The sequence below is a fragment of the Leptopilina heterotoma genome, unplaced genomic scaffold (assembly GCF_015476425.1).
Source record: "Leptopilina heterotoma isolate Lh14 unplaced genomic scaffold, ASM1547642v1 Lhet_17, whole genome shotgun sequence".
In the NCBI taxonomy this organism is placed as follows: Eukaryota; Metazoa; Arthropoda; class Insecta; order Hymenoptera; family Figitidae; genus Leptopilina; species Leptopilina heterotoma.
Window position 1 is genome coordinate 714,767 of NW_025110886.1, and position 13,961 is coordinate 728,727.

General features: G+C 27.9%; 2 protein-coding genes across 2 annotated transcripts; both read right to left on the minus strand.

Annotated features, from left to right (window-relative positions):
* Window positions 1–1,618: 1,618 nt before the first annotated feature.
* On the minus strand, window positions 1,619–9,004 carry LOC122499666 (heparan-sulfate 6-O-sulfotransferase 2). Its single transcript, XM_043608139.1, has 4 exons — window positions 8,364–9,004; window positions 3,524–3,924; window positions 2,940–3,119; window positions 1,619–2,874 (listed from the first exon to the last, which is right to left on the minus strand). Exons 1-4 carry the CDS (start codon window positions 8,794–8,796, stop codon window positions 2,557–2,559), a joined length of 1,332 nt encoding a protein of 443 aa, XP_043464074.1. The 5' UTR covers window positions 8,797–9,004; the 3' UTR covers window positions 1,619–2,556.
* A 998-nt stretch (window positions 9,005–10,002) lies between these two features.
* Window positions 10,003–13,813, minus strand: LOC122499664 (putative ankyrin repeat protein RF_0381). The gene is made up of 2 exons (XM_043608138.1): window positions 13,648–13,813; window positions 10,003–12,427 (listed from the first exon to the last, which is right to left on the minus strand). The coding sequence occupies exon 2, from the start codon at window positions 12,349–12,351 to the stop codon at window positions 10,138–10,140; it is 2,214 nt and encodes a 737-aa protein (XP_043464073.1). The 5' UTR covers window positions 12,352–12,427; window positions 13,648–13,813; the 3' UTR covers window positions 10,003–10,137.
* Window positions 13,814–13,961: the final 148 nt, after the last annotated feature.

A 13,961-nucleotide genomic window follows, 5' to 3' on the forward strand; every position in this document is an offset into this window, starting at 1 on the left:
TGGGTGAAAAAATTGACAAACGACAATATGAAAATTTTAAAGTTATCATTTCCTAGGAATCAGGAATTTTGCTAATTAATAATTCGAAAATTATTAATTAAATAATCAAACAAATAGTAATTTCCACAAATTGAGAATTCGCAGGATTTATTAAAAGATCTACAGAAACAATCAGCTCTCACTTTTCATCATTTTTTGAGCTTGACATTAACTATAATATATTTATATATATAATATATAATTTGTATTTTTTGTGTTAGCAATTCAGTTATCGTCAATATTTGTGTACACTTAGTAAATATACATGTTATATTATATATATATTAAATGATAATTCATGAACGTTTTAATTGGCAATTGGTATGATATTTACAGTGACTTAAAAATGATAAAGGCATTAGACCGTAGATTCACATGATTAGGCTGCCGTCATGAATTATTCGTTGACTTAAAACATACTTCTATGTATATATATTTTTGTTTGTTTTGTTATTTACTTATTTATTTATAATTTCTTTTTTTTATCTCACTCTTCTGTTTGACGAAAGTTAATATTAAATTTTAAACTTTCGTTTAAATTTATTTAAATATAAATGAATTTATCGAAAATTTGTTTATATTCAAACAGTAAATTCTTTTTTTCGAAATAATCAAAATTTACTGATTGGATGCAAAAAAAAAAAGATCATCAGTCTGATTCAATAACTTTTTAAAAGCATTTTTGTTTTCTTACTTTTGTGCGAACAAAATATCGACAAAAATCTTTGTAAGTTTTAAGAAAATAAAAATAGAAGAGAAATTCTTGCTTTATTTCGGTTTCACTTTTTTTTTCTTTTGTGCTGTAAAATGCATGTTATTGTTATCTTTGGTCCTTAATCTGTAAATATTATCTCATTTGTTGGCGCAGAAAATAAAAGATTGTTCGTGACTCTTTTACAAGCTAAACGCAATTCACAAAACACATTCTCAAATCTCAAAAGTATTCATGATTTTTCTTTTTCTAAATTCGAACAGAGTGTCTGAAAATTTTTGTCAATTAAAAAGATTTTAAAAACACTTTAAAACTTTTCAAAACATTAAAAATTTTTTTAAACTTTTTAAAACTTTTCAAATCATTTTAAAATATTTTAAAACACTTTAAAACTTTTTAAAATATTTTAAAACACTTTAAAACTTTCTAAAACATTTAAAAACACTTTGAAACGTTTTAAAAAAAGGTTTAAAATAAAATTTATAATTTTTAAATTCGTATTACTTGAAAATAAAAATAATTCTCAATATGAGAATTTAAAAACAAAGTTTGTAAAAAATATAAAATCTAAATAAGTTAGAAATTTAGAATTACAAAATTTTTCATTTGACACTCTGAACGAAATAGTTTCTTATTATTATTCACATTATGACTCGATATGATTCTCTAAAATCTATGGTAACCCATTGCTACTTATTGTTATTTTTTTATGGCTTAAACATAAAATTACGATTTTTTACTTTCATGTTTTTTTTTTATTTCATTTTCGTAAAAACTATTATTATATTCCCGACAGAGCATTAAAAGTCTCGTACGAGGTAATTTCGAAAATAGTTTTATTTCGCTTAGACCCCCACTTTAAAAAACTATTTTTTTTTTTATTGACCACCGGCAAAAATATTACCGATTGATTTATTATCAACAGATGATTTTTTCACTTAAAAAAAATGATTTTCGCTATTTTTGAACAGCATTTTAAAAAATCATTTTTTCTCCATGTAAGTTCGATAACAATTTTATTCGTTATCTAGGCGAAAAAAAAAATGTTACGTATATACTTTTAAAAAAAAAAATTATGTACAAAATTATATTTATATTTTTATATATACGCACCTCACGTAATTATGACTCGATAGGAATAAAGAAAAAATCATTCTACATAAATTACGTTAATGTAAAATAAATAAAGCAGGAACAGAGTGTGTCAAAGTAACCTTTAAAAAAAATTGGTTTTTTGAGATCTTCGGACTCTATTGATTTTTTCCATTTTTTTTCAAATGAAGGCACGTAAAAAAGATTATATAAAAAAATAACGAGACCGATTTCGATATTTATGTGAGAATTAATAATAGTAGAACGAGTAAATCGGACGTAATTTCTTTCGGTAAAAAAAAACCGATAAAATTTAAAATAAAAAAAAGGTAAAAAAATTTCATTTATCCTAGGAATTATCACTAAAAACGAACAGAGATATGTCGTATACGGAAGAACATTGGTGAAAAATTAATAACGTGTCGAGAGTAATTATAAAGAGAAAACACTTATTATCTATAAAACTACAACTAGTCACGTTGGTTTTCCTTTTTTTCTCTCTTTCTCTCTTTTCAAAAATTTGTTCGTGACTCTTTGGTATTTGGTTAACAATCAAAAGACATTGATTTCAAGATGGTAAAATTTGTGAATCCATCTGAAAATTTTGCCGAGGGGTTTTCTTTATGAAAGAGAATTTTGTTTCTTAAATCTAAAATTCTAATTGAAATCACTCATTAGCTTTTTCGTTTTCCTCAAATTTTTTTTGTTTTCATTCAGTCATTGTCCGTTGTCTCCTCGATAACTGAGTCCCAATTAAATTCGGTAACACTTTGCCTAGAGGGTAATTCACCCAAATGTTGAAATCTTCGAATAAAATGAGGATCGCGATCGCTTAATTGACGAAAACGTTGGAAAGCGATTTTTTTCGCGTAAGCGTATAATTCGAGATCTAATTTATTGAGACGACGAATTGATTCTATTTGCTTTGGGGTTAATGTTGATAATGTTGATGCGCTTAATGTTGTATTGTGCTGTTCGAATGCCACCGCAAAACGCATTCCAAACGTCTCTTCAAATGAGTATTGACCAACCTAAAATCAAATAAGTTCTAAATATCTGATTTTAAATTTAGTTAATAAATCACAAAAATTCTTACCTTTTGGTATTCAGTGAGCATGAAAAATGGCATAAATTGCAAATTATGCTTTGCACTTAATAACATAATTCGATCCCTCTCTGCACTGCTCATTGATGAATTGTAACAGCCAATTAATGAAAGATCTGCTAACATTCTTGTTTGTCTGTTACTTGCCAAATTATGAGGGCAAGCTATAAACTGCAAGAAAATAAAGCAATTCATGTCTTAACGATTTGAAATTATTAAATTTTCTAGAATAATGAATGAAACTTAACAACTACATTTCATTTACATCGTAAATTTTAATATCTACAAGTGAAAGGGATAGAAAATAGATAAGGATAAGGATTTCGCAATAGAAGTGAAGTGTGAAGAACTGAGTGAATTAAGAACATTGGAGCAAGAAGGATAGTTTCTTAATGAAGACATGATAGTAGAATTATCAAGATTTTTTTTTATCATCACGACCACAATTATAAAAAAAAACTGATTAAATAAACAAGAATTCCAGATATCTTAAAATAGTTTATATAAAATACGTTCTCGAAGTAAATTTTAAAAATATATTTAAAGGAACAGAAATTAATAAAAATATTAAGTACCTGATCTAAAGTAACTCCGTCCCAATTGGGACCCGAGTAACATTGGGGAATATTTGCTTGTGCACCGGCACACCAATGACGTGCCCCTTTCCACGTGGCGCCCCTTTGGACGTGTTTAAATTCGGAGAGATATCTCGCCACTGGATCTCTAATGATTGTCACGTAGAAATAACGTCTCTTCACATTGCCTTCGATTTTATTTAATTCACTGTCAACGCATCCGGTCAACTCGGTCCAATCTGCATGAAGTCCACATTTCCAGCCAGTGGAATATCTCGAGAATAGCCAATTTTCATGGCGATTTGGACGGAAGCAAAAGCAACGCTTTCGACGTCTTTGACACGAGCATTGTCGTTGTAAATCCAAGTCTCGCACCAAATGTTTCCCAAATAATGTTCCGCCTGTTAAAAAAAAAATTTATTTTAAGCAAATAAGGTAAAAGTTAGGGAAAGTCTCAAGCTTCATTTTGGGACCAACCGGAGCATCGTATCTGGCATACGTGGAAACTTATGATAATTTGAATAATAAATGAGTTTAAGTGTTGTAATGTTAAAATGGCTATAATCATCAATAACGTTCTCAAATCTTCGTCCTAGCCCACGTAAGCAATGAGAGAAAACTTAAGACATTTCTCAAGCTTCATTTTGGTACCACTTAGAGCATCATATCTATGGCATAAGTGAAAACTTATGGTAATTTGAAAAATACACGATGAATTGTTCTCGCTTTTCGAATGCAACCAGTAATAAAATTATTGTGGTTTTGATAATTTGAAATAAACAATTAAAATTAAAAATAAATAGTGAAATAGTAATAAATAGTAAAATATAAAAATAAAAATAAAATTTTAATAGTAAAATAAAAACAATTCTATTCCTATTTTGATAATTTGAAATAAACAATTAAAATTAAAAATAAATAGTGAAATAGTAATAAATAAATAATAAAAAGTAACATAAAATAAATAAATAAATAGTAAAATATAAAAATAAAATTTTAATAGTAAAATAAAAACAATTCTATTTTTATTTTGATGATTTGAAATAAATTTCATCGTATTCATTTTTGTGGTATCTTCTTAAATGACGGTTTACACCGGTAGTATTACAGTCAGTCGTTTTGAGAATGTTCGTAATCGGCAGTTTTTTTTGTAAGCACATTTTACACTTCACCTGCTTTAATTCACCTTCATAATAAATATCAAAATATTTGGATAGTGGTGGTGCGTTAGATTTTCTTCGCTTAGATAATTTTTCCATTGTATCAGTAGAATTTTCACTGCGAAATGTTTATTTGTTATAAATAAAAATAAATAAAAAGAAAAATTTTAAACATTTTAACACTATATTATTCTTGAATAATTGTTTAGGGCATCTCTCAAGCTTCATTTTGACACCACTTAGAGCATCAATTAAAAAAAGTATCCAAATAGTAGCAAACCGAAAAGAAAAGAGACTAATTTTAAAATAAGTAAACTTAGACCGAATAATTTTTATTTTTTAAAATTGGTGTAAATTTTATTCAGTTACTTAAAATCCTAATTAGATTGATAAAAAACTCGAGCAGATATTGCCCTGCTAGGTCATGCTGGGAGACCTTCAGTAGCGCCGCGAAGAATACAAAAAGATTATAAAAGTTTATAATTCGAAAGTTTGGTTAAAAATAATTAGAAGTTTAATGTACTTGGCATTTATTTTTCGAATGTTTTAAGCATCAAGTCACTACTTAATTTAATGAAACAGTAAAAAATAGCAAAAGAAAAGTAAATAATGACAATAAAACAGTATAAATAATAACAATAAGAGGTAAAAAATAAATTTTTTTCTAAAAAAAAATCTTTTATTCCTAAACTCCTTCGCAATTCGCAACCCACAAATTGAGAATTATGCGTTTAATGAATAATTCAGCGATTTAGCGACACAATATAATTTCCAAAAAGGCAAACGTATTGTTTCTTTTTTATAGTCATTTCTTTGGCACATGGCCAGTATGTGAAGTTTAAGTGGCTTTAGGCAAAGAAAAAAACAAAGTTTTACATCTTTTTATAGACGGAATGTCAACGCACCATGTTTCACAAGAGTCATACATATATACATATAGTTACATAGAATAAATAACTGTGCGTGTGCACTTTCATATTGCATTTCATTACAACTTAAAATGACTTTTCAACATAAATTACTTTATTACTTCGGTTCAAATCATACTCTGACCCTTTAATTTTGAAAACAATTCTCAGAATCCATATTTTTTTTGCTTCCAATAACTTAATTTAAAAAAAGGAATTAAAACTGTAAAATTATATTCATAATTATTAATTTTTTATTAACTTTATTTTTAATCCATAATATTGTTAAAATTTAGTAAAATTTCCTACTTTATAGAAAATAATTTATATTATCATTATATACTAAATATATAATAACAAAAAGCAACTAGTAAAAATTTAATATCAATCTTAATTTGCTTTTTTGAAATTGAGAAAAATTTTGAAAAGAATAAGTTTTAAGAAAAATTAAAATAAAAAAACTCTTCTATTTGTTGAAAAATTGTCTCTTATAAAATTTTATTTTTTACAGAAATTTTGTAAACAATTGACAATCATTTTAATTTGAAATCTTTTTATAAAAAGAGAAAAGCAATGATGATTTGAACATTTTTTTAAGTGTAATTAATACCAAGCAATTTTCAATAAACTTTAAATATCTTATCATCCACGTACATGATAACTTTATTGTAAAAAAATGCAAATAATTTATATCTATTGATATTCTATTTTTAGTTTTATATTTCAATATAAATTTTTATTTTGAGGAATTAGTAGAAAATGAGATAAACTAATGAAATGTGAATGAACATTTATCATAAATTATTATAACTATTAAGAAAATCTTGTTTATTTTTCAAACTAATTTCAAAATCATAATTTTTTTTGTATTTTATACTTTTAATTTGAAAAAAAAATTATGATTTGAAATTAGTTAGAAAAATAAACAAGTGCATGTAAAAAATTGAATAGCAATGATTTTTTTAGCATTTTCAAACTAAAAACAATGATTTTTTTTCTAGAAAATACTATTAATAATGATATTTCAATTATTTGAATGTTAATTATTTTTCCTTATTTTTGATTAGAAAAAGGGGACAAATTAGCAAAAAAAAAGGGGAAAAAGGTGACAAATCGTCAAAAAAAGGTGATAAAATTGAAATAAGGGGACAAAAGGGGCCCAACTGTGATGCCTGAGTTTAGTTTTAGTTATTGTCTTATAGTGAAGGAGAATAAAACGAAAACATTCGGACAAATAGTTTTTAAAAATTAGTTTACTCTAACGTTTCGAATTCTAAATGATTTCCTCTTCAGGGAGTCAAAAAAATTAATTAATAAACATTCGTCAGCAAAAAATAAAAATAAATTCCTTACCCAGTAAAAAAAACTAATTCAAACGGATTGAAATGAATTAAGATTTTTGGTAAAAAGCGGGATTCATTCAAGCTCTTTGTATATTCGATTGAATTTGATTCAATTTGCCTGAAGTTGTGCAAACGAATTCGCATTCGTAAGAAATGATCAAGGCATGCATTGAATTCGTGCTGACGAATTAAAAAAAATTAAAGGCCCCAAAACCTGTCCATTGAATTAGTAAGAATAGAAGGTTTGGAAGTTCAATACAGTTTGACGAATTCTGGAAAATTACAACATAGCTCCAATTCGTATTTGTCACAAAGCGGGATTCACTGAAACTCTTTGTGAATTTTTTTTAATTTATTTCAATTAGTTTTTGTTTACTGGATTTCTTTAGACTGTCAATATTCAAAACTTTGTATTATTTTCTTGTACGTTCTAACTCAATATGTAATTCAATTTTATGGTGGCCTTATCAAGAAGATAGTCTACTACGTCTTGAACGTGTACAAAACAAATTTCTTTGCTTCCTCGCGAAACAATTAAAAATAACTAGAGACATAACAAATCATGACTATTCTGGCCTGAGAAAATTGTTTAATATACCAAAAATCTCATTAATTTTTCTGTATTCGGATTTAATTTTTTTGTATCGAGTACTTAACAATTATGTGGACTGTCCTGAGATTTTTGTGAACATCAATTTTTCAGCACCTTCAAGATAATCTAGAAATACTAAACTTTTTAAAATCAATTTTCATAGAACAAACTATGGTGAAAATTCAATTTACCGTAGAATTTGCAGTGAAGCTAATACTTTTTGTACTGACTTAGATTTCTTTAACTTACCATTATTTTCTTTCATTTCTGCTTTGCGTTTGTTGGTTAAAGATTTGTAAACAATTAGCTACAAAACGTACACTTATTGTTATTTTTATTATTGTTTCACTAGACATTCTCTTTTTTTTGTACTTATATTTAATTCTAAGTACTATTTGTACTAAAGGGCATTTTTTTCTTTGTAAGCCCGTATACATTTACTAAATAAATAAATTCACCCATCAAATGTTAAAGAAAACATAGAGTTTGGAGTCAACTATAAAAGATTATAAAACCAATTTTGTAATAAATAAATAAACATTAACATCATAGTTAAATAAATAAATTAACACTGATAAACATGGACATTATGATGACACACATTTATAATAACACACCACAGAAATTTTTTAAAAAATGCTTAAATAAATTAAAACTCTGCGTGCGAAATCAAAATTAAAACCCCTAATTCGTTATTGTCTTAGATGTTTATTAATTGTCAATGAACTAATCAATATAATTATTTTTATAAAGTACATCATAGCTTTCGTTTTTTACAAAGTAAGGCATTTTTCAAGAATAAATTAAAAAAAATTGTCTTTAGAATAGAATACTTACCAGTTTTTTGGATATGCAGAAAAACCATAACATCGTGAGCATTAATGTCAAATTGTGAGGAATCATTGGTGAAAAGATCATCATAACCGAGACTACCGGGCACGCTTTGTAATCGTAAATTCGAGCGCGAATCTAATATTCCAATAGAATTACTAACAATTTCAGAGGATGGATTTGTACCGATAACTCTTGCAGTTTCCTTAGGATCGCGATTAGTGAGAGCGCACACGTGATCGGGACAGAAATATCCAAGATAAACGATACCAGTTAATGCAAGCAGAAGACAAATGCCGACAATTCCACGAAGACGAGTTGATCGCGATCGCGAATCCACCATCGCGGCGGAAGCGGAATATGTTATTTCTTGCGTTAATATTGGTACTAATAATTCTGTCCGATCGCTAATACCGTCTTCGTTTAAACGCTTGCCCATCTCTTCCCATTATTTTTACCACTTTAAACGAGCGCACTGCTCGTTGTTTTAAAAAGAAAACAATCACCCGAAGCTAGACTGTTCCTACTTGGGATCTTATCGTTGAAAACAACTTTTGAAATTATAAAGACTGTGATCTTTAATTCTCATGAAAGTGTCTGACAGCTATAGTAGCTGCCATGACACTAGTCACATTCATACAAATTGGGTTCAGAGGAGGGACTAGTGATTTTCGAATCTTTTTAGTTCCGGCTATTTCCTAATGGAGCGCTGCGATCGAAAAGTTTACAGAGCTCGTGCAGTTTCGATATATCGATTAACGAGTTGGATTTGTTGCCCAACTTTTGTTTTACCAAAGTATGAATTGACCACTATTGACTGTATTCAGAGAGCTCATGGCAATGTAACAAGGTAAGATGTATCCGCCAAAACGACGTCAAAGAAAGTAAGACGCATTTTTGTAACTTATACTAAACGACTCAAATATATATTATTGCAAATAGTTGAATATTAATTAAAGAGTTCAATTATTTCGAAGAGTGAAAAATACTCTTTAAAAACCTGTTCACGAAACATCACAGAAACTTTAAGGTTAGGATGCGCTCGGAACTTTAAATGTTACTAACTTTTTAAGTTTTTATCCAATATTAATAAAACTTTCCAGAAAACTTCTTTACTTATTAATGAACAACTTTCTCACTGGAAGTTTGTCAGGTCTTAAAATTTTTCAAATAAACGAAGCGTAAAACTATATTTTTTACATTGTTTTGAAAAAAATGATTATTTTTGGTTTTATAAAACTGTTTTTTTCTATGCTTCATTTAGTTTTGGAACATTCTAAGCTTTAATTTCTTTTTTTGTTTTATCAAAAATTAACCAAAATATCACGAGTTGAAATTAAAAAACTATAATTCTATCATTTTTAAAAATGCAGTGCTTTCTCATTATTTTTGAAAGAAAAAAAATTGAAAAATTTTTATAGAAGAAAAAAGATGTCGAATTTTATTTTCTTCAAGTTCTGCAATTAATCAAATTGTACAAGGTTTTAAATTTAATTTTTTTTTAATAATTGAATGTCAGGAGGTTTTAAATTGAATTTTTTAAAAATAATTAAATTTAATTTTTTGAGTACACACCATTTTTTTTAGTTCCTCAAGATGAACACGTTATGATAGGTCCGATTTGAAATAATTTTTTACCGTCACACAGTGTTATATAATTTTTATTAGATTTGTTACATTCATTTGATATTACAAATAATACGAAATTCTTATAATCAAATAAGTTTGTATTAAAATTTCAGAATTGCAGAAATGTATATTAATTTATTAAATTCTCAGCCTATTCGGAACTTTGGAATTGCACAGTTTTTTTCATTTCTGATTTAATTGGTGAAGCGATTACAAGTCGATGTAAATCTGCAGTGTTCAAGTACGATATAATTTCATTCATAACAAGAATAGGTAATTGAAATTTTACCATAGTTTGAAAACAATCGTAACTTAATTCTATTAATCGCTTCTCAAGTTTTGCTTTATTTACATGGACCTCAAATCTAGGGGCAAAATTTGGAAATAAAGTTTCAAAATCAAGTGAATTTATAGAGTGGAGAAAATTTTCATTTCGCATTAAAATAGAAAGTCGTCTATGTGACATAGTTAGAAGATCGTAAACTGTCACATCAGATTCACCAATTTTCATGTTTTTCATTTCTTCAACTTCGTGAGGATGAAATGTAGATGGAAAAGATGTTGAAAATTCAAATAATGGTTCGGTTTCCCATTGAGAGTAAGTGGCACCATAGTGAAGAAGAAGTTTTGTAATATTTATGTTTTTTTTCAAAACGCTACTACCGTAATTTTTGTACTTGTGAGAAAAATTAACGTCAGCGCCAGCTTCGAGAAGTAATTGAATACATTTGAAACTCTTCTCTGAAACTGCGACAAAAAGTGGGGTTTCATTGTAGTTATTGCAAGAATTGATATTAACATCTTTAGTTAATAGAGTTTTGGTAATTTCTACGAAATTGTATTTTACTGATACATGAAGGGGTGAAAATTTATTTTCACCTCCATTTACATTGGCACCACGTGCCAAAAGTTCTTTAACAATAATTAAGTGTCCTTTACCACAGGCATGATGCAGTAATGTTAAACCATCAAGCAAACAAGTATTAAAGTTAGAAACATTTGGTAATAAATTATAGAAAATGTCAATAAATCCATATTTAATGACGCCTATTAATACATAATACTCTACTAAATCTTGTCTCATTTTTTCTTCACAGGATGTTTCTTCTTTATTTAAAAGCTCTTGCACAATGCTTCTAGATTCTTTCATCGTTGAACGAGTTAGATTGAAATATGGAAATCTTTCTGGAATGGGCATATTCTTTATGTCTTCGGTCGTAATCCTAAAACCATGATTATAAAACAATTCACTGATTAACTGGACTTCTGTTTTACACTCATACTCTTTGAAAATTTCACTACCATTTACTGAACCAAAAAAGGGAGCTAGAAAGGAATGACAAAATGACATTTTTAGAGACATATCGCAATTATTTGGATTTTTACCCAGGAGAATTGTGGCCTCAATCAAAGAATTATTATCAATGGCGTAATCCAAGGGAATCAGACCACAATCATTTTTAGCTGTTAAATTAGCACCGTTATTAACGAGCATCTCTAGAAATTCAGCACAGCTTTCAGGGGGTTTATAATCAACTGCCAAATGCAATGGAGTGTTTTTTGTATCAGAGGTAGCGTTAATATTTGCACCTGCTTGTAAAAGAAGAAGCGTAATTTCTTCATGACGCATTTCGCTAGCAAAATGTAGAGGTGTTTCTTTAAATTCTGTCTCAGCATTCACGTCAAATCCTCTAGATAGTAAAAATTCAACAAGATCATACCTGTCATTATCCACCGCTCTATGTAATGATGTGTAACCTTCAAAATCTTTTTTCTCAATTGCCCAATCACTGTTAAGAAGCATTTTTATTTCATGCTGTGACAAAATACGCTTAATACTTGAATTAACACTCAAATCATAAGGTGTACAAGTTAATTTATTTTGAATTTTTACATCAGCTCCATTTTCGAGTAAAAGTTGAATAACACTTTCAGAAGGATTATTTTTTTCTGAAACAGCAATATGTAGAGGTGTATCTGAATTATTATTTGTTGCATTAACAATAGCTCCTTTCGTTAGTAAAATTTTGACGATTTCCAAATTTCCAATTTCTACAGCAAAATGAAGTGGAGTATGATCGCGTTCTTGAGATTCGTCATTTATTTTCACGGGATGTTGCAAAAGAAGTTTGGAAATTTCGAGAAACTTGGCTAAATGTTGTTCGTACATTGCGCGTTCTACTTGTAATTCGTCATGACGTTGTGATGAATAAACAGAATTTTTGAGCATACTACAAAGCAGTGAATAACCAGAAGATGATGCGAGGTAATTATTAAAATTGTTCTGAGAAAGAATATTTTTTACTGTCCCCTCATCACCTGAGAAACACGCATTTTGTAAGGACTGAATTTCTATTGACGACATATTGTCTACTTTATTGAGACATTAATTTTGAATTATTCAACTGGATCAAAATTGTTGACATCAAAATTGGAAAAATCTGTAAAACAAAGAGTTTTCTTCATTTTTTTACCGGAAAATCATTAAATAAAAGTTGGAATTAGTTTTGAAAATTTCCCAGTAAAGGCGCTCTCACAGCTAGTAGGCAGCATACAAATTTGAATTTACTATCTCTTTCACTCTAATTGATTTTCTCTCTTACTCCAATTACTGCCTGCGCAGGCAGGCAGAGCTGTGAGAGCTCCATAACTTTTATCCATCAAACTTAATGAAAAACGGTTAAAAATCGGTATAAGATTAAATTTTTGAATATTAATATTAAAAAAATTAATTAATAATTAATTAATTATCATACATCATACATTAATTTTTTGTCATACTTTACTCTATTTTCTGTAAATTCTCTTTATTATTTATGAAATAAACAATTTTCTTTTTCCTTTCTTAAAAAAGACATGGAGTGGAAAGGTCGAATGTATCGAAAAGTATCGAAGTAAAGAATGGGCAATGAGAATGTAAAATCTTAATAGAAGGGTGTTTTTAAAATTGTTTGTACATGTGAAGGTGGCGCTGCAGTCGTATGTTATTTAAAGAGAGCGCGAATATATAAATTTTATTTTTGTTAAGAGAAAGTACTCATAATAAATCTTATTTTGCATTGTCAAAAAAAACGTCAACATTTCAAATATAAATAAGCAAATTATTAACTGAAAAAATTTGAATATTATTATTAATGAAATAATGGACTTGGACAATGGACATATAAAAACTAGCACCGTAGACGGCCGCTTGCGGCCGTCGGAGGAGCTAGTCTATTATATTTTCAATTAATATGTGGGGATCGACCTTTATATTTTATGTATTTACGTGTGAAATAGGCTTAACATTATAACACGGTAACCCTCTTGATAATTTTTTTATTTTTAGATGGTTAATGGTTATTAAAATTGTTAAAATTTAAAAACTGTTTAAATTTATAACATTTTCGGATGGATATGAAGATTTAAACTTATATTTTCTTTACTTTGCATTAAAATTTTACTTTCGTGTAATATATAATAAAACTAAAATTAATATTTAAATTGTTGATTCTCAAAATCTCACTAGAAAGTGAGGTTAGGTTATTAAAAAAATTTGACGTTAAACATTGAACACTTGAAAATTTCTTTCAATAAAGAATTTTATATTTAATCGTAAGCACTATGCGTCTTTAAACCATATTTTCACAAGTTGTTGTACTGTTTAATTTTAATAATTTACCGTTGCTAAATTACGATGAAATTCACACGTCCCGATTTCAATTACATATATGTAGACAGAAAGTGTTTAAAATCCATTAAATCTGCAAAACATTGAAAAGAAATTTCAAAATCATTTTTTGATTGTGTCGTCTGTTCGTTTTCCCTCTGACGTCATACTCGAACTCGAAATATCTCGATGTTAACAAACCCTTGTTTTTTAATAAACACACTGTGCAAAAAAGAAAGTCCCTAAAAATCCCCCACAATAAAATTTATCACTAGAAATTAGAAATAGTTGGCAATTTGGTTGTATGTGTCTGTGTCACGAGTGCG